This window comes from Macaca fascicularis, chromosome 6 (assembly GCF_037993035.2).
Source record: "Macaca fascicularis isolate 582-1 chromosome 6, T2T-MFA8v1.1".
Classification (NCBI taxonomy): domain Eukaryota; kingdom Metazoa; phylum Chordata; class Mammalia; order Primates; family Cercopithecidae; genus Macaca; species Macaca fascicularis.
In genome coordinates this window covers 5562977-5589106 of record NC_088380.1, presented here as the reverse complement: position 1 = coordinate 5589106, position 26130 = coordinate 5562977, and the positions used below count along the sequence as shown (strand labels likewise).

The following is a 26130-nucleotide window of genomic DNA, read 5'->3' as shown; positions in this document are numbered from 1 at the left end:
TTTATAAATATCAGACAGAATTTACTATGTTGTTTTAAGCTTGCAAATATTTACTCATTACTATTTATATCAGACAGTCAGTACATATTGGCTCTAGCTAAAAACTTTCTTTAAGTGCAATTAGCTTTGCTGATTTAAATGTGAGCTTCCATTGTTTATGGTATGAAGACGACAAGGCACTCAATTGACACGTGCAGTTCTTTTTGACATGTTTTTTCTTGATGTTTTCATTGCAACTTTCAAAATATTCTTTTATTTTCTGGGCAAATCTGACTATACAACTTGTAGGCAAAGCTCTTTCCAGGAAACATTTTGAACAAGATTAGTTAGATCAAAAAACCCACTTTAGGACAATGTATTTTCCATGCAAGTGTCTGTTTCTCACCATCAACATGATGTATCTCATAATTACAGTGACTTTCATTCGACTCATCTAAATTAACAAAATCATAAATTAGATGGAAAGGAGGAACCAATGCATCTGTTGACTTCCTCAGAGTCACACACTGAAGCAGATAAATTGGAAAAGGCAGCTCAGGCTGACAAGCGACACTCAGGACCACCACTCCCCACCTTGGGAATGTCACTGCTACCGGCAGGGAGAAGCCCCGGGCTACTCATTAGGACTCAAGAAAGGCCGGTGCAATGTACCCCATGGCTGAAGGCTCATGTGCTGCCTCCAGGAGCAGCATTAGAAGGGACCTACCCCCTCCGCAGGACACGGAGCACTCAGAGCGCACGATGGCCCAAGTGTAGCTGGGCTGGGCAGGGGGTTGCTTCTCGGCCCCTAAGCGAGGCATGGAGTATTCCCAGGCAACACCTGGGTTCTTTCCCTGAAACAGCAGCTACAAAATAAGAAAGGGGAAAAATAAAACAAATTAATGCAAAACCAGCAAATACATGCTGACGTGCTTTAGACTACTTAAAATAACAATCAATCAACAAAAAGTTTATTATGATGATAAATTCAGACTATCATCCAAACTTTACATAAAATTTTTGAACAAGAATAACCCTCCCATCTAGATTCAAGCTCATCTAAAAAATGTCTAGACTGTACCCTTCTCCTTACAGTTAGTGTATGTCTACATGTAAAACTTCAAACACTTTTGCAGCTTAGAAAAAGCATTTTTAGGTTATCATTTTTTAATTGTTACATAATAGATACACATATATTGGGGGTACATGTGATAATCTGATACAGCCTAACAAGAGCATTTGACTATCTCCCTTGGTGTTTCTTTGGGATCCTCTGCAAATCCCCGCATCTGAGTAAATCAGAAAGAGAGACCTACAAAGCGTCATCACACTTCCTGGTGAGTTCAAATAACCCAGGACATTTCAACAGCAATAGGTATGATCCATGCCTGACCAAAGTTAAGTTAGAGCACTTTCTACTGGGAGAGATGAAGGAGACTTTTGCCTACTGGCAGGTACCCGTTAAGTCCGCAGGAAAAGGTGTTTTATTAGTAAAGGAGATCACTGAGTCACAGTTTAGGGCATGGAATGGGTTTGGACTCTACATTTCCTAGCTTGAAACCCAATCATATGGACCAGCCACCATTCCTCTCATAAATGTATTAGATCCTTGAATTTTGATTGGAAGATTTTTCTAGAAAACTCACCATAACCTGTTGACATAAATCCCATGCCTGCACCTGAGAGTCATGGCATCCTGATATGATGCCCATGTAGACCAAGATCCTCACCCTCCCCTGAGTACCCTGGCCCCATGCTCCATCCTCTGCCTGATGACACATCTCCAGTCTCAGTGGTGCTGATGTTGTGGGACAGGTATAAGCCCAGGACAGGGGGTTGCACTGCAAGGTCATTGAGATACTCTCCAGCCCTGACATTCTGATCCTCTGCAACTCTTCTTCCATTAAGAACAGTTTCCTAACAAGCCCCACTTATTTTCAACTCGGAGGCATCTCTCTTTCTCTCTGATTGTTCAAGCTAAAAGCCTTAGATGGTGGGAGACATGATCAAGGAAAGAATTCAAGATAAATATGTTTATAAAGGGGTAGAATGAAAGAGTTCAGGGGCGGGACAGGAGAGGGAAGTAGGACCTGTGCAGATGCAGCAGTTGCTTCACCTAAACCACACCCCGACTGCCAGGGGAGGCATCTCCCAGGAAGACACAAGAGGATGAGATAGGGCGGCCAGCCCCAGGGAATAGGTGGGGGTATCCAGGTGGCTGTACCTCCATAGCAAGGTGTAGGTCGATGGGGCAACTTTTGAACCAAGAACCTTCTTTCAACTGTGCACAGAAATATAACAAGGTGGGGAGTTAGAACATCCACTGCCCACCACTGCCATCTGCACAGTTGCATGTGATAGATGGTGTTGTCAGAATCTGACTATATTTTGCGAGCCTCCGCATTCACGAGTAAACAGAACTGCTCGGTTCAGGAGGTGACCCACCCACTGGACACTGGGTTGATGTGACGGCAGAGCTGTGGCCAGCCAAGATCAATGCTGTGACACAGGCAGGTCATCACACAGCAAGGGGCTTCGCCTCTGGGCTCTCTTCTCCTGTTGCCACAGAACACAGCAGAAATGCTGATCCCACCCCAGACACAGGCGAAGTCAGAGCCCACCTCCCTCCCTCAACAGTGGCCACTTCTCACAGCCGTCGAGCATATAGGACAGAAGAAGGCTTCTGCAAACATCTACTGCTAAAACCCCCAAATGGGAACACAGGTGAGCACTTAAATACAAATGTAATCATACACCAAAATGTGAATGATGATAAAAACAAGTCTGCTGCCCCATTCCAGCTACGAATGGATCACTCTTTTTTATAACTGTTTACATTCTTCTTAAAATTATGCCAACAGCCATGAATTTCCACAAATACCAGAACACCCCCAAAATCTAAGCCCCAAAACCAAGAGGCTGGACTTTACCTCCACAATCAGTGTTTCGTTGGTTGGTCCAGCAGCGATTAAGTTCTCGGGCTCATTAGAGGACCGTCTGTAGTCGAAAATAGTGCCTGAAAATTTGTACCGGCCGGGCCAGTCCACGGTCCAGTGCCCATTCAAGTAGTACCTTCTGAGGGCATTGCACACAGAAATGTAGGAGGTAGAGACATTCATTTCATAGATGCGGATACTCCGGGCTCCAGAAGGAATGGTGACCATGTGATAATACTCTAGATAAAGGAAATGGGGAAGATACAGCTTGTCATTCCATAGGGCAGAATCTCTAAGCAACCTCAGTCCTCAGTAAACGAAACCTGAGAATCCACATTTGGAACTGGGGGAAGATGCGTTCTGGTGACCAGTCACCTTAGAACTATACCCGACTGCTTTTTATTAATTGGAGCAGAGCTCCTGTGATGTTCACTCTTCTTAAGAACAATTTTATTTCAAATAACTTAGCAAACACTTCCAATCAAAGCAAGAGGCTCGAGAAGCCAAGCGCTAGCTGAGGCAGGAAGTGAGGCAGTGGAAGGTAGGCCTGCTATTTTCACTGTCGCCTCAAGCTCCTCTGCTAGGAAGCCTCAGTTACAATCTTCTTTGCCCAAGGCTTGCAGGTAGCTCTAAAATACTCACGGTTGGTGTGGTGGTGCTTGGAGTAGAGACCCCTGTGAATCGTGCAGGCCGAGTTATTCCCCTTACACACCCCACAGACATCTTCAACAGCATCAGATCCAAGGACATTGTCACATCCAACTCTCTGGAGGGCCCACGAGGTCACATGTCATTCATGAAAGAAAGGACAACACAGCAATACTGTCACGAATCTCACGCGAGAAACCTCCTCCCCACTAGAGTTGAAAATTTCACCAACGTAGGGTAGTTAACAAATATTTATTGGATACCTAATATGTGCACAGCGGGGCTACCGTGTCACCCTTCAAAAATGTAGGAAGCTTTTAAAATGTGAATCGTTACCTGTCCTCTTTAGTATTGTTACACAAGTGGCCCTAAATTAAATCTGTAGGTTGTCATGTTGGAGTGATGGGTGAATTTCAGACTGACCTAAAGGGCTTAGTACAATGACAAGCAATGTGTCTACACAAGGTTCTAACAAAATATGCCATTGTGGGCTTTAATTGTCTCATGCAATGACAGAGAAGGAGCAGATGACACACAGAAATTCTCCTCAGTAGTAATTACATAAAGGGCATGTTTATTCACTTCCTTAGAATTTTAGGAGCTCTTTAAAATTTCTCTGATGTTCGTTTGTATTACACTTTCTAACAAAGAGAATAGGCTCTATATGCCAAAAAAAAAAAAAAAAAAAAAAAAATCCACTCAGAAGCAAAATAACTACAATTCTTGGCTTGAAATCCACAGGGCCAGATGCATTTCAGAACTTAGAGTGTTTTTTTTTAATTTCAGAAAGGTAATAGATGTTATGCATGAAATGCATATGAGAATCCCACAAGGGCCTAGGTGGCATCCCATAATTAACTCATGAATGTTTCTATAGTAAAGCCCTACATATTTATGGTAAGTGAGATAAATAAAACCAATCAATAGTCTCATATCAGTTCAGGAAAGGCTTTGCCACCAAACAAATTCAGGTACCCCCGCCATTTTCACAGCTTTTTGGATTTCAGAGTTACAAATAAGGGATTATGACACTATATCATTAAGAATCCTAAACACAATAAAATAATGAACACATCAATTAACAATTAGACAAAATTGAGGACTGTACAGCTGAGGTACAATGAAAGAGATCTTAATGGAATCATCCAGCCTAACCCTCATGTATTAAAAATGATTACACTAAGGATCTCAGTAGATGACTGAACTTTACCATGGTCGATAATTTAGGGGAAGTGAGAACTAGAAAACATGTTTTTGGACTCCACAAGATATGCAGATTGAATAACTTCTTCATTTGAAACCCCATTGTCTACATGCAATGTGTTTGATCTGCTAACACCTTTGCTTGGTTTATAATAACATTTTTTCCACCCCTTCCCTCTGCCAGTCAAGGTAAGGGTAACATCAGTCACTTATGTTCATTTAGCCACCGACACTTCTCCAGCTTGTCTCCTGCATCCCTGTCCGCTCACCCTCCTCAGCGAATGTGTAGCTGCTGTATGTTGCTGAGGCCTCTGTCCGAGCTGCAAAGTGGCCCAGGCTCTCACCCAGCCCTGCTTCACTGACTCTCCACACTACTGCCCACAAACTGCAACCAAATCCTGTGGCTCCACTGTTCCCAGACTCAATACCTGCTCTATGTACATGGACACAGGATCCCCATCCAGCCTTGGAGATGGCCTTGAAGACTCTCTTCTCATCCCAACCCTTCCCACAGCTTCCCCCAGACCCCACTTTCCCTCTGGGCATTCTGATGACTGAATCAGCTGCTAGCAACCCATGCATCTGGCACCACCACGTCCCCTCTCTATTTTCCTGACATCCCTCTTCCAACTCATCCTTTCAGATCTAGCTTGGATGTGGATGTTGCCTTCTCCTAGGAGCCCAACAAATGTCCCAGACCCACATCTAAGACAGAATGGGCCCCTCCCTCTCGTTATGCTCTGCACACACTTCCACTGCTGCAAAGCAGCGTGTCATCAATGTGTTCTTCTGGCTTTCTCCCCACTGGGCTGTGACTTAGAGGGAAAGGCTTGTCTTATATGTCTGGTCTTTCTAGCCTCTACGGGATGCCTGACACAAAGCAGACTGTCTGGAATCATTTGTTGAATGAATGAAGGATCATGATTACCTCACATATCCCATCTATACAAACATTACGGCTATCCTCCGAGCATGGAGTCCCATCTTTGACTTTATTTGACAAAGAAAAGAAGAAATCAAATCCTTCTGCGATACAGTAGAGTTTGCATAAGTCCTGATCTTAAAAAGAAATACACACACAAACACAAATAAGAAAAATACTTAAGCTCTGATCATTTTTGCTCTGAATTTTAGATAGACTTTCTTTCTTCCCCCATAAAATAATTCCCACACAATAATACATTACAATGGCATTTTTAAAGGTTGGCTCATTATGTCTTGTTTTGTTTCTTTAAATTTATTTATTGCTTCACTATTAAGTTTTACTCTATAGTGTCCTTTAAGACCTTTGATTTTTATACAGTGTTTGGCACATAGTAGGCATTCAATAAATATTTGTTGGCTACAACATTAATGCTTTACTGTTTCACTAGTATCATTAACTACTATCTTGTAGACATGCAAAAAAAAACCACTACCATTTTGTAGTAATACACAAAATTCTTACAGATAAAATGTAATAAAAGAATCAAAAACATCACTGAATTTCTTAATGCATTTGGTAAAACACATGAAAAATTAAACAAATAAAAAGAATAACTTAGATGAAATCTCTTGAGAACAATGTTTTCTACAAATATATTGTTTTAAAATATTGGTACCAAGAGAAATAGGAAGTTTACTTCCTTCCTAAATAATCCATTTGAAGGTTTTTTGGTTTATATTTAATATGAACTTTTTTTTGAAACCATTTTGCCTCTTTTGTTCTCTTCTTAGTAAAAAAGGAGACAATTAATGATGAACATTTTGTCTGTCTTAGAAATATTTATAGGCCTGAGATTCATCTACAAGTATTTTCCTTATCATTCAAGATAAGAGGCACAACTGAATAATTCTAAGAATCAAATTTAGTGTGTGCTTCCATGATGAATGAGTTTATTCACTAAAGATTGGCAGTCAGGAGGAACGCACGCACGTGTTTGAATCATGATTTCAAAGTTCATTCTACCTTTCTCTCTCCCTAGCGGCCTGTATCACACTGGCTTCATTTGTACAGATTTAGGAGTAAAGGGACAACTAAACGTGCTTCGGGGAAATTGCTTGTAATTTCCTTTCAGAATTTTCTAACTGCATGAACCTGACACTGTGAAAACACTGTATACACTGAGATGATGAACGTGAATGTCAGATGGGACATCCCACTTGTCTATGTCCAAAGGGCTTCTGTCATTTTTTCAGGCAATGTTCCCAGTTTCAAGCAATAAGATGATTAGGTTTTCTTTGAATTTCTCCTTAATTATGCCACTTGAGCCACTGACCTTAAGTTATTTTAATCACGGAAACACACTATTTCTTTCCCAGTGGGGAGTAAAGTCTTATACATGCCACAAATAAACTTCTTGGTTTATAGTTATAGATCAATACTTTCTGAACATAGTATGCTTCAAAATTACTCCATTTTCTAAAATATACTGAAATTTCTCTTTCATTCTTTGACAATTATAAGTATTCAATGGGTAACTGGCTTATAGCAACAACTACTGTAATTCTTAATTCAAAAACATACAGATTCAATTTCCACACAGGAGCTATCTTGTATTTTTTTAATCACTTCTTTGATGAGTTTCATTGTACTATGCACACCCTTTCTATGTGGTGTGTTGATTTCTGACCTCATAGCTGGTCAAGTTTAGATAAGAGGTCATGACAGTGGGGTTGGCAAAATAAAACTAACCTCCAGAAGAGAACATGTGACCCTCACCTCCCAGAGCGACATCTGGTTTATTTGTGCACCACACTGTCAATCATATACTTCTTTAGAAAGTAAAGGTGGTAAAGCATAAGGCTTATTACCCGAAAGCAGTTTGAGATTTACCTTCCACCTGAGTGTAAGGCTTCCACTTGTAGTGTCGCCCTCTGAATCGTCTGCTGTTGTGCTCGGCACACTGAGCGGCGCGGAAGTCAACACTGTCCCGGGGACATTTCTGACTGTTGCAGAGCTTCAGAGTGCGAGTGGAGCCCTCGCAAAACTTCCCTCCATGCGACGGCCTAGAATGTGTATTTTGAAGTCAGAATTTTCATATTTGAGTAGCTACCTACATTATTTCAAATTAGGCTTACTGGAGAGATGAAGCTAAGAGTGTTAGAGCGGGTACTTAGGGAAAGTGGATTTCTTTTTTTTTTGAGACACCCTCACTCTGTTGCCCAGGCTGGAGTGCAGTGGCACAATCTCGGCTCACTGCAACCTCCACCTCCTGGGTTCAAGTGATTCTCCTGCCTCAGCCTCTCGAGTAGCTGGGACTACAGGCATGTGCCACCATGCCCAGCTAATTTTTGTATTTTTAGTGGAGACAAGGTTTCACCATGTTGGCCAGGATGGTCTCGATCTCTTGACTCCATGATCCACCTGCCTCAGCCTCCCAAACAGCTGGGATTACAGGTGGGATCCACTGCGCCCAGCTGGAAAAGTGGATTTCCAAGTGGTCAAGAACACATTCTTGCACACGAATGGTAAGGTTGTGCTCCCTTTTCCATTGAGTGAATCCTTTACAAGACCAGATAATGAAAATGTGGTACATATACACCATGGAATACTATGCAGCCATAAAAAAGGAAGAGATCATGTTGTTTGCAGGAACGTGGAAGGAGCCTGGAGGCTATTACCCTTAATAAACGAATGCAGGGACAGAAAACCAAATACTACATGTTCTCACTTATAAGGCAGAGCTGAATGATGAGAACACAAGGACATATAAAGCGGAACAACACATGCTGAGGCCTGTTGGAAGGTGGAGGGTGGGAGGAAGAAGAGGACTACAAAAAATAACTAATGAATACTAGGTTTAATCCCTGGGCAATGAAATAATCTGCACAACACACACCCATGACACAAGTTTACCTATGTAACAAACCTGTACTCTATCCCTGAATTTAAAATGAAAGTTAAATTTAAAAACTAAAAAATCAAAGCCTCTTTACTTCCCCACATTGGTGATGCTTCTCACGTTCATTCTTACTTCTTAGAGAAGCTGGAAATTAAACCACTTGCTGTGAAGGGAAATATATTTGATGGAAAACTAAAAATTTGTTTTTTTCTGCATACAAAAATTGTTCTTATTGATCTTATTTATTTGTGTTCTATACACTTTTCTTACGACTTATTTGTTTTAATCAGATCCTTGGTATGTCAAGTAAATGTGGTTAAAATCCAATTCCTGAATGTTACTGTTGGTGCTGTTATTTTTTGCTGTGGTCAGGTAGTTAGAAGCATCTTAAGTTATAGCACAGAGAGGCAATTAAGAAATGCTTGAGTGAAATACCTTTCCTACTCAGTGCTTCTTACAATCATATGCATAGCACAGACTTACTATTAAGAGCTGAGACCAGGCATGATGGCTCATGCCCATGATCCCAGCACTTTGGGAAGTCAAGGCGGGTGGATTACCTGAGGTCAGGAGTTCGAGACCAGACTGACCAACATGGTAAAATCATGTCTCTACTAAAAATACAAAAATTAGCAGGGCAGGTGGTGGCACCTGTAGTCCCAGCTACTCGGGAGGCTGAGGCAGGAGAATAGCTTGAACCCAGGAGGCAGAGGTTGCTGTGAGCCAAGATCACACCACTGTACTCTAGCTAGGACGACAGAGCAAGACTCCATCTCAAAAAAAAAAAAAAAAAAAAAAAAGAGAGAGAGAGAGAGCTGAGACACAGGCATACTGCTTGGAGGGTTGATGGCATGGAAATTGTCGTTTGTGCGGAAGGAGGTCAAGGCATACTTACTTGGGGTTGGTGCAGAGGCGACTCCGATGAGACACTCCCCCTCCGCAGGTCCTGGAGCATGGGGACCAAGAAGACCAGTCTGACCAGTGGCCATGGGTGGGCTTGGGGCCTTCATCACCATATTTCACACACTGTCCTCCCCGGCACCACTAAAATTTTCAACATAAATAAGTTGACTTGACTCAGACAGATAGGTAGATGGGTTCATCTCACCACTGCTATAAGGCTGAGTAGTGGGAAATTTTGCAAACTATGCAGATGTTAGCCTCCCTACCCTCAAGTAGCACCTAATATAAATACAGTACATTCAATGTTGTTTTTTTCCTTTCCAAACCTAGCATCCTCCTATAAATTTATATACAGGGAAGATGAATAGAAAAATCATTTTCAAATGTCTGCTTTCCTGGAAACTTAACACATTTAATGAAGGAGTGTTATCTGAATACTCAGTCTCACTGTTTAACTCCCAAGTCAGCGAACTCTGACCTGTCCTGAAAACAAGGTGCTTTTCACATCTCATGTTCAGAACAGAGAGAGTCTCAGGTAGGAAAGCACAGCTGGGGGCTCCGCATGGCTCAACACCTTGTCATTTCAGGCCAGTGCTCTGTGCTTTCACCCCAAAGCACCTGGGCTCAGAGCCTTGGGACGATTAACCGATGCCACGTTAGAGGTCACGCAGCTTCCAGGGCGATGAAGCAATCCTTGTGGAATTTCATCTCTCCCCACGAAGGCTGGAGATGCTATCTGTTCCCCTTTCTCCAGAGAAGTGCTCATTCGTTTTAATTCATGCTAAATTCCACGTAGCAAATTCACTGCACCACATATCAGCGCTATGCACTATTTAACATGGTGTTCAACAGTGGTGGTTCCCTGGGTGGTTTGGTGTGGACTTCTAAGATCTTAAAGGTCCAGACTGTCTGTTGGGAGGAAGAAGGAAGATGTTTGTCCCTTGTCCTGGCCCCGGTGGAGTAAGAAGAACTTGGCCTGTGGGCTGGGGAGACCTGAAGTCAAGTCCCTTTTTACCTCCAAGTTTAGAGCCACTAGATTTGTACTGAGAGAGAGAGAGGAAAAAAAAGAAAGGCTACTTCCATAGGAGGAAAGTAATACTTCTATTATTAAATGATATATTAGGGTAACACATATCAAGACACTGATATTTGACCAGTGTTGCCACATACTATGGCAGTTCAAATGGCTCCATTTAATGCTATTTAAGTAAGAACAATTCAATTTAAAAACAAGAAATTCTGAGGAGTAAAGCCTCATCCATTCAATTTGTCAATTTTTTTCTTTAAGCAAAACAACATCATCTCTTCCATCCCTACCTGCCCTCGCCCCAGGTGTAGAACAAAGTCCACTGTCTTAGGCTCAAGGAGAAGCCCATTGCCGGGAATAGGCTCCTACTCTTAGACAGCCTCCAACAGGCGTGGGGACAGGAGGGAGGTTGCACTGGTTGTGCAGAGAGGAAGGAGCTGCCAGGTGTGTACTACTTGTCATTGTTGTTTATTTTTTTCCCTTTCTTAAAACCGTCTGGTCATAGCTTTCTAATGCAGGAGACATGAAACATGAAAACAGAATTTCAATAGGTTAAATAACTCTGAAAATATTTCTGGGAAAATCTGTCTTGGTTCGAAGATGAACAGGATTTGAAGCCCCAGAATGAGGTCAGGTTAGTGGAAGACAGGAGTGCTGTCTCGAAAGCAGGATGTTTATCAAAGAACCACTGTTTTTTACCAGGAATCTGTGAGCAAACTCAATGTACATCATAACATCGTTGTTGATTTACTTTGCTGTTGTTACTTGGCAAAGTTCACAGACTCAGAAAGGGGTACTGGCATGGTAATAGCTTTCACTCTTCTGTTTTTGTAAAAAGCTTATTTTTTAATGAAAGATTTACAGATACACACAAGTAGAGGAAATAGCACAGGAGTCCTTGAAATCTGCAGTCCTGCCTCAACATTTATTAACTCATGTCCGGTCTCATTTCACCTAAATGCCCGTCCACTTTCTCTCTCCCAACACTGACTCCCAGACTTGAAACCATTTCTTCAAAGCTCTTTCACGAAGGGTTCCCCAAATTAAGAACATTAAAAAACATAACCACAACACCATTGTCATACCTAGAAACCTACAATCAGTCCTTAATATCATCAAATGTCTAGTAAGTGTTCAAAATTCCAATTTGGTGTTTTTTTATTTTTCTTTCAGTTAACATAGAATCACAATCAAAACACAGTTCATTTATTGCATTCAGCCGACATGCTTCTCATGTCTCTCTCCACATTCGAACTCTCCTTTGATGTTTTCTTTTTCCTGAATTCATGTGATAAAGGAATGGATCTGTTTGTTGGGAGTTTCCCATACTCTTGATCTTGCTGGCTGCGTCTTGGGTTCCCTAGATCTGCTGCAATCAGGCAATTGGATCCAAGGCATTGGTAAGGTTCAGAGTTGGATTTTTGGCAAGACTGAACCATTGAGGCTTTATGTATATGCACACAGAATGCCTGGTAAGGCCTCGAGCGTTGGTGTTAGGATGCTTCAGTATTCAGGGAATATAGGCTGACTGGCAAAGGTCCCCAGCTTCCCAACTAATACTTTTAGCAGCCATTAACAATCATTTCCTAGATCCTTTACATCTTTGAGTGTTGCAAGACTAATGATATTCTAAATCTTTTCTTTTTCATGATTGTCTGGATTACTTCTTTTAAGAAAAAGCAACCTTCATCAAATACCTTGGTACCCTGAGTTTGAGATTGTACAGGAAAACCATGATGCTTTTCTCTAAATGATAAAGAAAAATATGCTAATGTCATATGTTTCTTTTGGAAATGTTGCTTGAGCTTCCTCTTGACAGGAGCCAGACATCTTTGGAAGGCTTCTAGCTTTCTGACTCAGTGAGGTATCCCAGGCTCATCTTGTACATTCCTTGTGTGGGGAACGGGTGCTTGGTGTTAAAAAAAGTCAACACTCACCGAGACAAAGGATCTCTTAGCAAGGCTAGTTTACTTTCTGCAGAAAGGGTACACTTGCCAGCAGTTTTGCCACCAGAGTACACCGAACAAAGGATACAGGGTCATTTATAACCTGACACATCCACCCTACTGCAGTGTCTGGTTTCCATTGGCTGGAATGGGATCTCACATTCTCTATTTGTCCCAATTGGTTAGCACCTTAGAACTTCTTAAAAGAGGCAAAGGCAGAGGAGAACAAAGGAAGGAGGAAGTAACTGTGGAATGCTGAGAAAGGTAAAAGCACCTTCAAATAAGGAAGAGGAACAGGCTATGGGCTAATGCTTGCTTGGACCAGTATAAGCATGACAGGGCAAATATTTGGCTAAAATGTGGGAGCTAAGAACACAGAGTACATTGATTTCTTTATTATGGCTAGCAGATATCTAAGAATGTTAGCGCGGGTCTTTGAATAAATTGTGCTTCTAAGGGAAGTTACTATTTATTCCTAATTAGATGGGGAGAGAAGTCTCTTTGAAGAGGAACTTCTACTGCACTTTTTACACTTGTTATAGGCCTGGAATCATCCATTTACATAAGAAGTTCTGGCTCCTTTTATTGAGAAAACTAGATTAAAAGGTTGTAGCCTCTTTAAAAATTTTAATTTTAATTTTTTCTTTACATTTTAATTTAATCTTTAAAAATTTTAATTTTAAAGAAAAAATACTTCATTAGTTCTTAGAAATGTATTAATTTTAAATTTATGACTATAAATGGTACTTAACTTCTTTGATTTTATATATGTATCTCTTTTATATATTAAAAATCTTGATTCTTAACAACATAAGCACATTTAGTACTTCCTTTATCCTAGCAAAATAAATCCATCAACAATAACGTGATTACTGAAAACAGTTTAAAATTATTTGTAGCATTTTTTTCTCCACTGAATCTATCCCATTTGGAATGCACAGACTAATTACTGGAGTTTAAAGTCTCTTGAAATAATTCCTCTGTTAGGATTCTGGTTAAGCCAACAACTTGATACATTAGGTCAAAATGTTTCATTCTGCCTTTGATGTTTAGGGATTATTTAATAGCATTTTAAGTTATCTAAAATAATTACAAGCTTTTCAGCATTTAGGGTTTATTCTTTTTAATGTAAGCAAATAGCTATTGATTAGTATTTACTTTTCTTTGATAAATGACAGCATATTACTCAGATGTTTTTCCATCCTACTTTTCCACTTAATTTGTTCTGTACCTCATTCCACAGAAGTACATAGACACGACCCTCATCACATTTTTACAGATACATAATATTCCACAGGGTGTTTATCCAACTAGTCCTCTATCGATGGTCATTTGCAGTATTCCAGTTTTTTACTGTGATAATGACTGTTGCAATTCCTTGTATTAGGCTGATGCAAAATTAATTGCAGTTTTTGCAATCAAAAGTAATGAGAAAGGAAATAGCAAAATATGCATGTATTAAGTCGATGCAAAAGTAACTTCGGTTTTTACATCTTTTGCTATTTCTGTTAGAGTATACTTAAATGATTTTCCTAATTTTAAAAAGTATTAAAACAAAAAAACTTTGAGAATCTGATGAGAAAGCACTATATCTTCTGCTAAGGGGGTTGTGGGAAATATAGGTGCATGTAGACACACACACACACACAATATTAGATCTAATTTTAGGCAGATAATAGATGGGTGAAGCCATCAGGTCAAGATTAAGAATGCTATGTTAAATATACATATAGATTTCCACTGAAATACCAATTAGGTTTCTTAGGACTGACTTTATCACAGTTTTGTGTCTTATTGACAGATACTGTGACTTATGAAAAAGGCTTTATCTCAGATAGGAAGATGCCACAACAAAGTGCCTATGCCTGTGGTGATTGCTGCTCACAAAATAAGCACGTCACACTTAAACGCAGCAGATGCAGGGGAGCAGTGTATCGAAGCAGAAAAAACAGCACTGAGTCATCAAACGGGCATCACAGATGAGCTCTGCGAGCTGTGTGACCTGGGGAAGGCACCCATGTGCTCTGAGCCCCGTGTCCTCTTCTGAAATTAGGGATGATAGAAACTACCAGAATGAGTTCAGAGGGAGGGTTCAATGTAAGGACTAGGCCAAGTGCCTAGCACTGGACCTGATGGAATCACATAGTGAGAGCTGGTTTGATTTCACAAGAGGGGTCCTCAGTGACCGAAGAGCTAGAATCCTTCAGGCACGCATCTCAACTGTGGCCCCTGCCCCTTGCCCTGGATTTCTCCTGGGGTGATCACAGAGGAACCCAGGGCCTTTCCCAAAAGAGCTCTAGAATGTCCAGTGGGGACTGCACTAGGCTACCTGTAGGGCTGCTTTGAGGATGAAATATACACAATGCACTAAGTTTAGCATTTGGCATTAAAAATGAAATAAATATCAGTCTATGTTACCACCTCATACAACCACTGTGGAGCCTCAGCAGCATCCTTAGTAGCAGAGAGAGGAGACGGGGTCCCATCAAGAAGAACAACATTGGGATACTGACCGCTGGCCGCACACACATCTAAACTGATAAACCACAGGGGCACATGCAAACCAATGACAATGACACACAGACACACGACTAATATCAAAAGGGACTGTTTACGTGAGACTTGGATGTCTAACATGGTTTGGCTGTGTCCCTACCCAAATCTCATCTTGACTTGTAGCTACAATTCCCATGCATCATGGGAGGGACCCGGTAGGAGGTAATTGAATCATGGGGGTGGGTCCTTCCCATGGTGGTCTCATGATAGCGAATAAGTCTCATGAGATCTGATAGTTTTATACATGAGAGTTCCCCTACACAAGCTCCCTCCCGCCTGCCGCCATGTAAGATATAACTTTGCTTCTCCTTTGCCTTCTACCATGATTGTGAGGCCTCCCCAGTCATGTAGAATTGTGAGTCCATAAACCTCTTTCCTTTATAAATTATCCAGCCTCAAGTATGTCTTTGTTAGCAGCCTGAGAAAATACAATGTATGAAAGGAAAATAAAATCTCGGAACTTCACACTCACTATACCAAAAGGAAAAGTTAAGCTTGAGAACTGTGTCGTGCAAAAACCACCTCCCATTTTGTTTCTAGGGAGCTGCGAAGATGGAAGGCCACGTGTCTCCACGGGCAGCCTCCCTCACAAATTACTCACAAGGAAATTCTTTGTGGGCCTCCAAATCTTTACCCCAAAACAGAGCTCTGTTGAATTTCACCATGACCATATGAATTAATGAATTAATTTCACCATGACCATATGAATTAATGAATTAATTTCACCATGATCATGTGAATTAATTATCTTCACAGATACAGGACAAAGACAAGACTAAAACTCACTTCTCCACCCACCCCAGACAAATGCATATTTGCCTGCTTCCTTGACTCTGTTTTCTTTATCCTCACAAATCCTCAATCTCCACTCACATGTAAAATGTGGATTCAGTGAGTGTTGACTGAAGCTTCAAAAGAATGTACCTGCTGGCCTCATTTGCCTACTCTCCCCTCTTTTCTTCTTTCCTGCTTTCCTTGCTTCTCTTTCCTTTGTTTTTGTTTTTGTTTTTTCTTGTTTTTGCTTTTGTTTTTGTTTTTGTTTTTTGAGACCAACTCTCCTTCTGTTGCCCAAGCTGGATTGCAGTGGCACGATCTTGGCTCACTGCAACCTCCATCTCTGGCTTCAAGTGATTCTCCTGCCTCAGCCTCCCGAGTAACTGGGACTACAGGCACCTGCCACCGGGCCCAGCTATTTTTTGTACTTTTAGTAGAGACAGTGTTTCACCATGTTGGCCAGGATGGTCTCGATCTGTTTACCTCATGATCCGCCCGTCTCAGCTTCCCAAAGTGCTGGGATTACAGGTGTGAGCCACCAGGCCTGGCCTCTTTCCTCTTTAAATATTGAAGTCATCAAAGTCCTCTTTGGAAAGAGCAGGAGTCACAGGTGCCCCTGTGATTTTTGTCCCACCTTCTCCTAGAGCACATCCTCAACTTTGGAAAAGTAAACCTCTACATTCATTGAGATTTGCCTCAGTTATTTGCTTTGACTTACAGAGTCCCACATTGGCCACTGAACAACCAAGTACCCTGGACAGAACACTTTATTGCTTTGGACCATGGTTCAGCTGTGTAATTTATAGGAACCTACTCTATGTCAATATAGCCTTTTTTTTTTTTTTTCAGTAAAAAGGAAAAAGCTATATTTGAAATACAAGGGAAAATAATGTCAAATATCAATGGAAATTAATTTAATGGTGCTTTTGAGATAAATAAAATGTAACCAGAACATACAGGTTATTTTGAAAGAGCATCATAACTACATTACCTGGGAAAAAGTAGCACCTGACCACAAACACAGCAGGATGCCTGGAGAACCACCTCCTGTTTCGTGCAGGCAATAGCTCAAGGGCAACGTCAAAAAGGCTGTTGGTCTTTTAAGAAATAGGCATAATTTTTCAAATGACCACCTGAGGAATCCATTTTAATCAATGACAGAAGAAAAGTCATGATTATCTGCAGCATAACATTCAAGTAAATTACCTGATGTCCTTTGACAATTAGAACTTCCACGCCATATCTCATTATACTCATTTTCTTTCAAGAAACTGAAAGCATTGCTATTACATTACGTATTACGGATTAAATCAACTGTATCACTGGATCACTAGCACAATTCAATGAATTAGAAGAATTCAATGATCAATCTCATGCCCTTTGAGGAACTGAAAAAAAAGCATATTAGCAATGTGCCCAGAATGAATGGTGGCAGGGGGCTATTCTCAAGAAGTTTATCTTATTTCTGTTCATTTCTTCAGTTGGCACTGCAATAATTTAACCTGAAAACATGTGTTAGCGTTGTTGTCAACATTTTAAAACCTTTCTGCCTGTAGTCACATTTGAATATGTGTAAGATGTGATGTATTTTCTTTGGTATTTAAACATAATAGAACAATGGTATTTAGGCATGTTCAAATACTGTACTAGATCAATGCCTAAATATCATTTCATATTCACTAATGCCACTAAAAACCTCAGATACATAAAAAGCAAAAATACTTATAGTGATAATTTGGGTCCAGGATCTTTCTTTCTTCATCAATAGTCTTTTACATTTAAAAAATGCAATTACAAGTTAAATCAAAAGAATTAAAATATTATTATGGAGTATTATGCTAATCTTTTAAAGTTTTAATAATGAAATTGTCATTCTTTACCATTTAGTAATAAACTTGTTATCCTGTATATTTCTTTTTTTTTTTTTCCGACTTTTATTTTAGGTTCAGGGGTACATGTACAGATTTGTTACATGGGGAGGGTACATGTCACTAAAGTTTGGCGCTTGAATAACTTCATCACCCGTGCAGCGAGTATAATATGGGATACTTTTTCAACTCTTGCCCCCTCCCACCATCCCCCCTCAAGTAGTCCCCGGGGCATATGGTTCCCATCTTTGTGTCCATGTGTACTCAGTGTTTAGCTCCTGCTTATAAGTAGCAACATGCAGTATTTGGTTTACTGTTCCCGCATTAGTTTGCCTAGGGTAATGAACGGCCTCCAACTGCATCCACATTGCTGCAACATCTTGTATACTTCTTCTTTTCTCTACTATAGCGCCCTCTCTTCTCACAGGGGCAACAATAGGTGAAAATGATGTGCTCCAGGGTCTTCAAACTGATGTTCTGTGACTTTCACAGCACTGTTTAATGCTGTTCCTTTTCATGATAAATGGTCATCAATGGCTTAACGTTTCCCTTCAATAGACTGAATCTGTCATCATCTATTGTCTGATTTCTGTGTCTATGAATTCCAGGTAGCTCATCAATTTTATTTTCACAAAAGTGAGAAAAGGATTCCTCTTCACATTATCAATATAAAATAAACACAGTGTTTGATAGGAGCATGGGTATGCATATGTATATGAGAAATACATGTTTTAAAAATACCTATGCAAGAGGAGTAAAGATGCATGGGTTGAAAGACTAGCATCTGAAGACGATGCTATACCTATAGTTAGCTTCTTACCATGTCATGCCCACAAATAGTGCCTTCTGCTGCTGGCATAAATTTAGTCTCACATTTCCTTCCAATACGATGGCACCACAGGGCTTTACAGATGTCCTAAAGAAATTTTTTAAAAGGTCATTAGGATTACATCATATTGTCCATTCATCTACAATAAAAATATCACTGAGAGATTTAAGGTGAAAACAACAGATATAATTTACAAGCAAATGCCTACTTAGCAATATGATAGCATATAATAGAGTGAGGAGTAAGGAGACTCATGTTCTAGACTTGGTTCAAATTAATTCCATCTCTTATACTTTATTTGTTTTATTTATATATTATCTATTTAACAAAATTATGTTTTCTAAATTAAAATGTAAAATATGCTTAATTCAGACACTGCAGAAAACTATGAAAAGTTAAAAAACCTAAACTTAATATTTCATAATGTATCCTTCTCAATCCCACCTTCCATGAATCTCTCCAAGTCTGAATTCTTATTTTTAAATTAAGAATGTTTAGGATGCTTGTTAGCTTGTCCATCCGTCCATCTGTCCATCTATTTATCCATCCATCCATCCATCCATTAATCCATCCATCCATCCATCCAACCATTTCACCATGCATCTACCATCCCCAAATCTGTGATTAAAGCTTAAAATATGTGAGGCATCTTGCCAGGCAAGAGGTTCCATTGTGAATATGACCCTCTTTGCTTCTTGGTTTTCATAGGGTAAAGAAGGAATTTGCCGTAAATCACCAATTAGCACATACAGAAAGAGATGCCCCAGTGATAAAGATTTATAAACTATAAAAGACTCTCCAAGTGCAAGGAATTGTTTTTACTGAGTTCAAAGGAATGTCTCAATGAAGGGCAAACAGTAGGACTTGTGAAATGATGGAACCTTCTGGAATGCTGGTGGTAGACTCAACTAGACATGTTGAAAACATTTCTTAAATTGTCTGCACAACTGTTCAGAATATTTAAACAAGTGCTGCATTATTCCCCAATAAATTACATGGCTGCCTCTACTGGGTGATTCATGTTATGAGGAAAATGCAGGCAGTGAAGCACATCAACGTAGTGCAGCTGGGAAGATGGCACTTTGCTGCATGGTGATCTCACTCCATATTTCAATCATGTGAAAAGAAGGTTTTCTGCATTGTGTGAGTCATCTCATGAAGGGTTTTAACACTAGTTCTTAAATCTCCTGCATGTATTTCATTATATACTTAGAAGTTAAGGTATTTATTAAAGACACAGCTTCATATTTTCCCTGGCTGTATCTCCTTCACTAATAAACCAGATTTCGGAGCTTGAAATATTAACAAGTAAACGTTCAGTGTTTTAATTCAGATATCAATTGCTTTCATATTGTGCTATGGTTTAAAATCTCATATGGTTACAATCACTGTGCAATTAAATGTCATGATCTTTTGCGTCCCCTGGGATCCTCGCCCTTGTGGTGTGTTGTGTTGACAGCCAGGGCTTTGCCTGGCTGAGGTCTTTGTCAGCAGGGAACAGACAGTGATGCTCCTATGGCTGCTCCCATGAAGACTGCTGCTGAGCACCCTGGTTTGCTCTCCTTCAGACAGGCTTTAATTATGTTCATTAGTATATGGTGTCAGGGGCCTCTGTTCTTGGCCAGAATGGTGTTTAGAGATAAAAAGTGTATGCAGAAACCAAGGAATCCATGAATTCAAGGGCCCTGAATGTAATTCTCCAAATAGACAACTGGACAGTTCTATTTGCTTGCAGGAATGACAACTTGATAGAATGCCAGGATAAAAATAAACTTCCTTAAAACCACAGCCTGTGCACACCGGCTCGATGTCTGGGTGGCAATATGATAGGTCAGAACCAGAGCTAGGGAGAGAGGTGGGGCAGCCCCTGGGTGGCTCACAGAGACCTCCTGGACTGACGGGGCATAGAAACCTCCTGCTTCAGGAGGCTGAGCACGCATACCTAAGGAATGAATGAATGAGTGTGAAAGCAGATTCCTTCATACTGAATGAATGAATGAATGAATGTGAAAGCAGAAGCTGCTCGTGTGGTTGGGTGATCTGGGAGATGGCCACAATGGTCTAGTAGAGTTTGGGATTCCTAGGCAGACAAGCAGATCCAGTGTAGATTTTGCAGGCAGATCTGGGCAGGCAGGACCCCTGAGTCCTCAGTGTGCACATGAGGATAACAACATCGAATCGTCGACTTGTCCTGGGGGCCAAATGCTGTGGTTATAGGTAATGTGTTCGCCTCAGGGCCTGGCACCCAAAGTAAAGGCACGAAGGCACTTCACATTTCCTTTCTCACTTTAAGGGCTCGAGGAGACAATGGCACAGGTCTCCATCTGCGTTCAGGGCTCTGCCGTGTGACTACTGTGACCTTAGGGAGTTAGGGTCCTCATTCACAGGGCTGTTTCTAAGACTACTCAAGATAATACAAGGTAAATTGTGTTTTAAAATGTTAAAATTTTTTTACTACGTTCCTTATCATTATCTGGTACAGTGCTTGCTACTCATCTTTCAATAAATGCTTTCTGGGCACATTGAATATGTACTCATTTGCTCCTGTAAAAACCAGTGACAGAGGACCAGGAAAACTTTACGTACAATAACATTAGCAAGAATCAGGAAACTGTGATCATAAAAAGCCAAAGATGACTTAAGATGAACACGATTCAGACTACCATTCAGAGTAATTTCAGAATATTCTTATGTTGTAGTTTTGGGGGAGCATTTTGCAGAATAAATACTGATGAAGATACTGTTAAAGGGATGGGCTTTCAACTTTTTAAAGTATAAAGCCTTCAAATATAGGATGCTGGTGACAGCTCACTGCCAAATCATGTGGCTCTCTAATTCAGTCTGTGACTCGGCTCATGCCATCTCTGTTTTTCAGCCTCATTTTGGAGCCTGCTCAATCCCCAACTCCAGTCCTCAAGGCTGGAATAAATCACAAAGTTAGAAGAAACTTGAAAATCACATAACCTATGGTATTGTCTTTCGACATTTAAAACATCATTTGGGACCTTGATATCCTATAGATGTACTTCCCTGCCATTTAATAAACATGACACTCTGTCCCAGACAAACAAATAAAAACTATAGTGTCTTAAAGAGTTGTGATGACAAAATAAAAATAGTGTACATTCTCACTCACATATGGAAGTGAAAAAATGGATTTCATAATGGTGGAATGATGGTTACCAGAGGCTGAGAAGTGTAGTGGAGGGGGATGGGAGGAATAAAGAAGAGTTGGTTAGTGGGTTCAAAAATACAGTTAGATAAAAGGAATAACACCTAATGTTTAGTAGGACCATAGGGTGACGATAGTTAACAATTTATTGTATATTTCAAAATAACTAGAAGAGTGTGATGTTCCTTACACAAAGAAATGATGAACATTTAAGGTAAGGATATTCCAGTTTCTCCGCTTTGAACATTACACATTATATGCCTGTACTGATATGGGAGGTGGCAGGGAGGTGCTGATTAGAAAAGGCAGGGTCCCTGGAGAGGACTCCACCCTCAGACCTGTGCCCACAGACCTAAGTGAGAACAGACACTCCTGTTTTCATGCCCAAATGTGACATTTTCCAAGACTACTCTGGCCTGCCATGCCCCTGATCCTGTGCCCACAGAAACCTGAGATCTTAATGGGCACACACAGTGGCTGAACGTGGTCAAGAAAAGCAGAGGAACAGACCAGCAGACACCAGCAGACTGGCAGACCAGTGACGGCGGAAAGATGAATGACGCAGCAAAGGAAGAGAGGAGGGATGTCTGGATGCTAAGGGGAATTCAGCTGGGGGCAGCCAGAGAAGGGTCTGGCCACTGGGCAGCCTGACTCCTGGGGAAGACCATCTTCCCACTCCATCCTGCTCTTCCGGTTCCCCAACTATCTTGCTGAGAGCCACCTCCATCACTCAATAAAACCTCGCACTCATCTTCGAGGCCACGGGGGTGACCCAATTTTTCCAGTACACTGGGAGAGAGCTTGGGATACAGAAAGCTGTCACACTGGTCCGCTGCCCTTGGAATAAGGCAGAGGGTTTATCGAGCTGGTTAACACAAGTCGTCCACAGATGGCGAAGCTGAAGGAGAGCACGTAACACATGCCTACTTGGGCTTTGGGAGTTCTGGGAGTTGCAGACACCACTCCTAGAGGCGGCCATGGGACCGAAGCCCAAGAGTGCTCCCCATAGTCTCTGTACCTGCCTGTCTGCATGCTCCCCCTAGGGGTTTGAGCAGAGGGGTGCAGAGGAGTGAGCCACAACCCTGTTGCGTGTCCTGCAAGAAGGAAAAGGGAACTCTTCTGTTTTAGTATCAATGTATTACAAGTACCCCATAAATATGTGCAACAATTATGTATCCATAAACATTAAATAGAAAAAGTTTTAAAAAAAAGTAAACTACAAATGAACAGCCAAAAACCAATTGTTCCCTCCAACTTTATCAGTTTGACTTAACTGCTAACTTCATGGTACATAACATACCATGATTTTATTAAAGCACTATTGTTGTAGGTCATTATATCCTTAATGAAACTTCAGAGTCTTCTTGGAACAAAGATCCTATTAAACATGGTTCTAGAGTCCAGGCAGTTGGAATGTAAGACTTGCTGGGTGTTGGGGGAACTCCCAGTTTAACAGCAGTACCTAAGATGCTGAGGTGATCAAATTTCAAAGCAATTCTGGTGACTTATGTTTCAGATTGCAGGGTCAGGCCACCGAAGCAACACTGACAAAGCATGATAGGTACACGATGAAGACAACATGTTTTTAATAACAAATACCTAACTTGGATAGAAAAGAGCCAAACCTATGCAGAGTATTCACTCTTGCTTTATCTTTGCAGCTAAGGTACACTACCTTTAACGAAGCCTCTCTCTTTTCATTCTAGTCCATAATTTAAGAGTTATGTTCACAAAGACCAATTTCAGTAATATAAACTTGGTTAAGGTTTATCATCACAACATAACACCCCAGGTAAAACCAACATTTTCCGATGGCTGGGCTGAAACCGTATTGTGGTGCTTCAATATTGTGAATGGCACACCACCAGATTCACTTCCTCAAATTGTCTGTACCACATTCTTCAACTCGAGATGGATTACGGACTTAAACCTAAGACCTGAAACTATAAAAATTCTAGAACATAACATTGGACAAACCCTTCAGGCATTGGCTAGGAAAGAATTTCATGACCAAGAAGCCAAAAGCAAATGCAATAAAAACAAAGATAAATAGCTGGGACCTAATTAAACTAAAGAGCTTTCGCGTGGCAAAAGGAATAGTCAGCAGAGTAAACAGACAACCCACAGAGTGAGAGAAAATCTTCACAATCTATACATCTGACAAAGGACTAATATCCAGAATCTACAATGAACTCAAACAAATCAGTAAGAAAAAAATACACAATCCCATTAAAAAAATGGGCTAAGGACATAAATAGATAGTTCTCAAAAGAAGATATACAAATGGCCGAAACGTGAAAAACTACTCAACATCACTAATGATCAGGGAAATGCAAATAAAAACCACAACGCAATACCACCTTACTCCTGCAAGAATGGCCATAACCAAAAAATCAAAAAACAGTAGATGTTTGTGTGGATGCAGTGAACAGGGAACACTTCTATACTGCTAGTGGGAATGTAAACTAGTACAGCCACTATGGAAAAAAGTGTGGAGATTCCTCAAAGAACTAAAAGTAGAACTACCATTTGATCCAGCAATTCCACTACTGAGTATCTGCCCAGAGGAAAAGAAGCCATTATTCAAAAAGATACTTGCACACGCATGTTTATAGCAGCACAATTTACAATTGCAAAATTGTGAAACCAACCCAAATGGCCATCAATCAACAAGTGGATCAAGAAACCGTGGTGTATATACATGATGGAATACTACTCAGCCATAAAAAGGAATCAATTAACAGCATTTGCAGTGAGCCAGATGAGATTGGAGACTATGGTTCCAAGTGAAGTAGCTCAGGAATGGAAAACCAAATATTGTATGTTCTCACTGATACGTGGGAGCAAAGCTATGATAACACAAAGGCCTAGGAATGATACAATGAACTTTGGGGACTTGGGGGGAAGAGTGGGAGTGGGGCCGAGAGATAAAAGGCTACAAATATGGTGCAGTGTACACTGCTCGGGTTATAGGTGCACCAAAATCCTACAAATCACCACTAAAGAACTTACTCATGTAACCAAATACCACCTGTACCCCAATAACTTATGGAAAAAAAGAATGCAGTTACAATCGATGTTACAGTCAGATATACAGTGCATTGTCATTATTTTTCAAGTAGTGAGATGCTTTTATTACTAATCCTGATTATTACTCCACATCAGTGGACAGAAAAATCCATTGTCATATATGTGCCCTGTATTATATGTAAGTATGTAAACATACATATACACCAAATATACATTCACATATACAAAAAAAGGATGCATACGCATTTACATTGTCTATTCACTTTTCAAACTAAATAGTGTTAGGTATTTAAAACAGATTTATCCCTTCCTAAAATATCATCCATCCATCATCTAGATTAGTATATTTCTGAGTGAGTCTACTGTGCCCAGGGCTGGTCTGGGCACTGGGTCATTTGCTTCTTATTGTTATTTCTTGTTTTATATCCTCCCACTAAGAAACTTCCTGATCTCTACATTATGTCTGAACAAAATAGGCCCTTTTAAATAACAATTCAGCAGGTGCTTATTTAAAAAAATAAGTTTTACAGTTTAAATTGTTCTGAGATGTTTCAATTCACATAGAAAATAAAAAAAATCTCTTAACTGCCACGCCATATGTAATTTTGAGATTTGATGACTGAGAGTTACTGGCCACACAAATAGCTTTTAATTTTTAAAAGAAAATACAAAGCTGGGTGCGGTGGCTCACAGCTGTAATCCCAGCACTTTGGGAGGCCAAGGCAGGCGAACTGCTTGAGGTCAGGAATTCAAGACTAGCCTGGCCGACATGGTGAAACACTGTCTCAACAAAAAATTAGCTGGGCATGCTGGCATGTGCCTGTAATCCTAGCTACTCAGGAGGCTGAGGCTTGAGCCTGGGAGGCAGAGGTTGCAGTAAGCTGAGAGCTGGGATGGTGCTACTACACTCCAACCTGGGTGATAGAGCAAGACTCCATCAAAATAAATAATAAATAAATAAATAAATAAATAAACACATAAAGTTTGTGTTAAAGAACATGTTATATCATAAGGAATGATCTGACATGATGTGATTTTAATGGATGTATTGTTTGTTTAATTTTAAAAGATACTTTACTTCTAGTGTCCACTGTAAAGTAACTGGTATCAAATTCACTTTTCTGCAAAACAAAACAAAACTGCCACAAAACTATGAAATTATATACACCACATATATGGACCAATTGTTTTAGGTCTTGACAATAGTCAACACAGTACTGTGATGCTCAAGAGAAGGAAAACACGTAGGAGAATGCCACATTTGCCCACCTCTCTTCCTGGGAGCACTTTGCAGACCCTTGCTGTGGGGAGGTGCATCACAGGGGGATGATAGCAGTCTCACTGATTGGAGGATGCAGAGGTCAGAGTTGAGGCCTGTTCAGTAGCTAATTGAGAGTCGGCTCATATGGAAAAATGTTACATTGGGCTGGGGGTC

The 26130-nt window shown here is 40.5% G+C and overlaps 1 protein-coding gene across 3 annotated transcripts in view; it reads right to left on the bottom strand.

Annotated features, from left to right (window-relative positions):
• Positions 1-26130, bottom strand: part of ADAMTS16 (ADAM metallopeptidase with thrombospondin type 1 motif 16) — a 180502-nt gene that overhangs the window by 77535 nt on the left and 76837 nt on the right. For 2 of the 3 annotated variants that reach the window (XM_005556567.5, XM_045393523.3), the window contains exons 11-17: positions 18485-18580; positions 9486-9634; positions 7582-7754; positions 5695-5825; positions 3558-3681; positions 2910-3154; positions 707-845 (exon numbers count right to left, since the gene is read on the bottom strand). In XM_005556567.5, coding sequence (XP_005556624.3) covers positions 707-845; positions 2910-3154; positions 3558-3681; positions 5695-5825; positions 7582-7754; positions 9486-9634; positions 18485-18580 — 1057 coding nt within the window. The remainder of the gene's footprint in view (positions 1-706; positions 846-2909; positions 3155-3557; positions 3682-5694; positions 5826-7581; positions 7755-9485; positions 9635-18484; positions 18581-26130) is intronic. The other variant, XR_012414501.1, reaches the window with a different exon arrangement.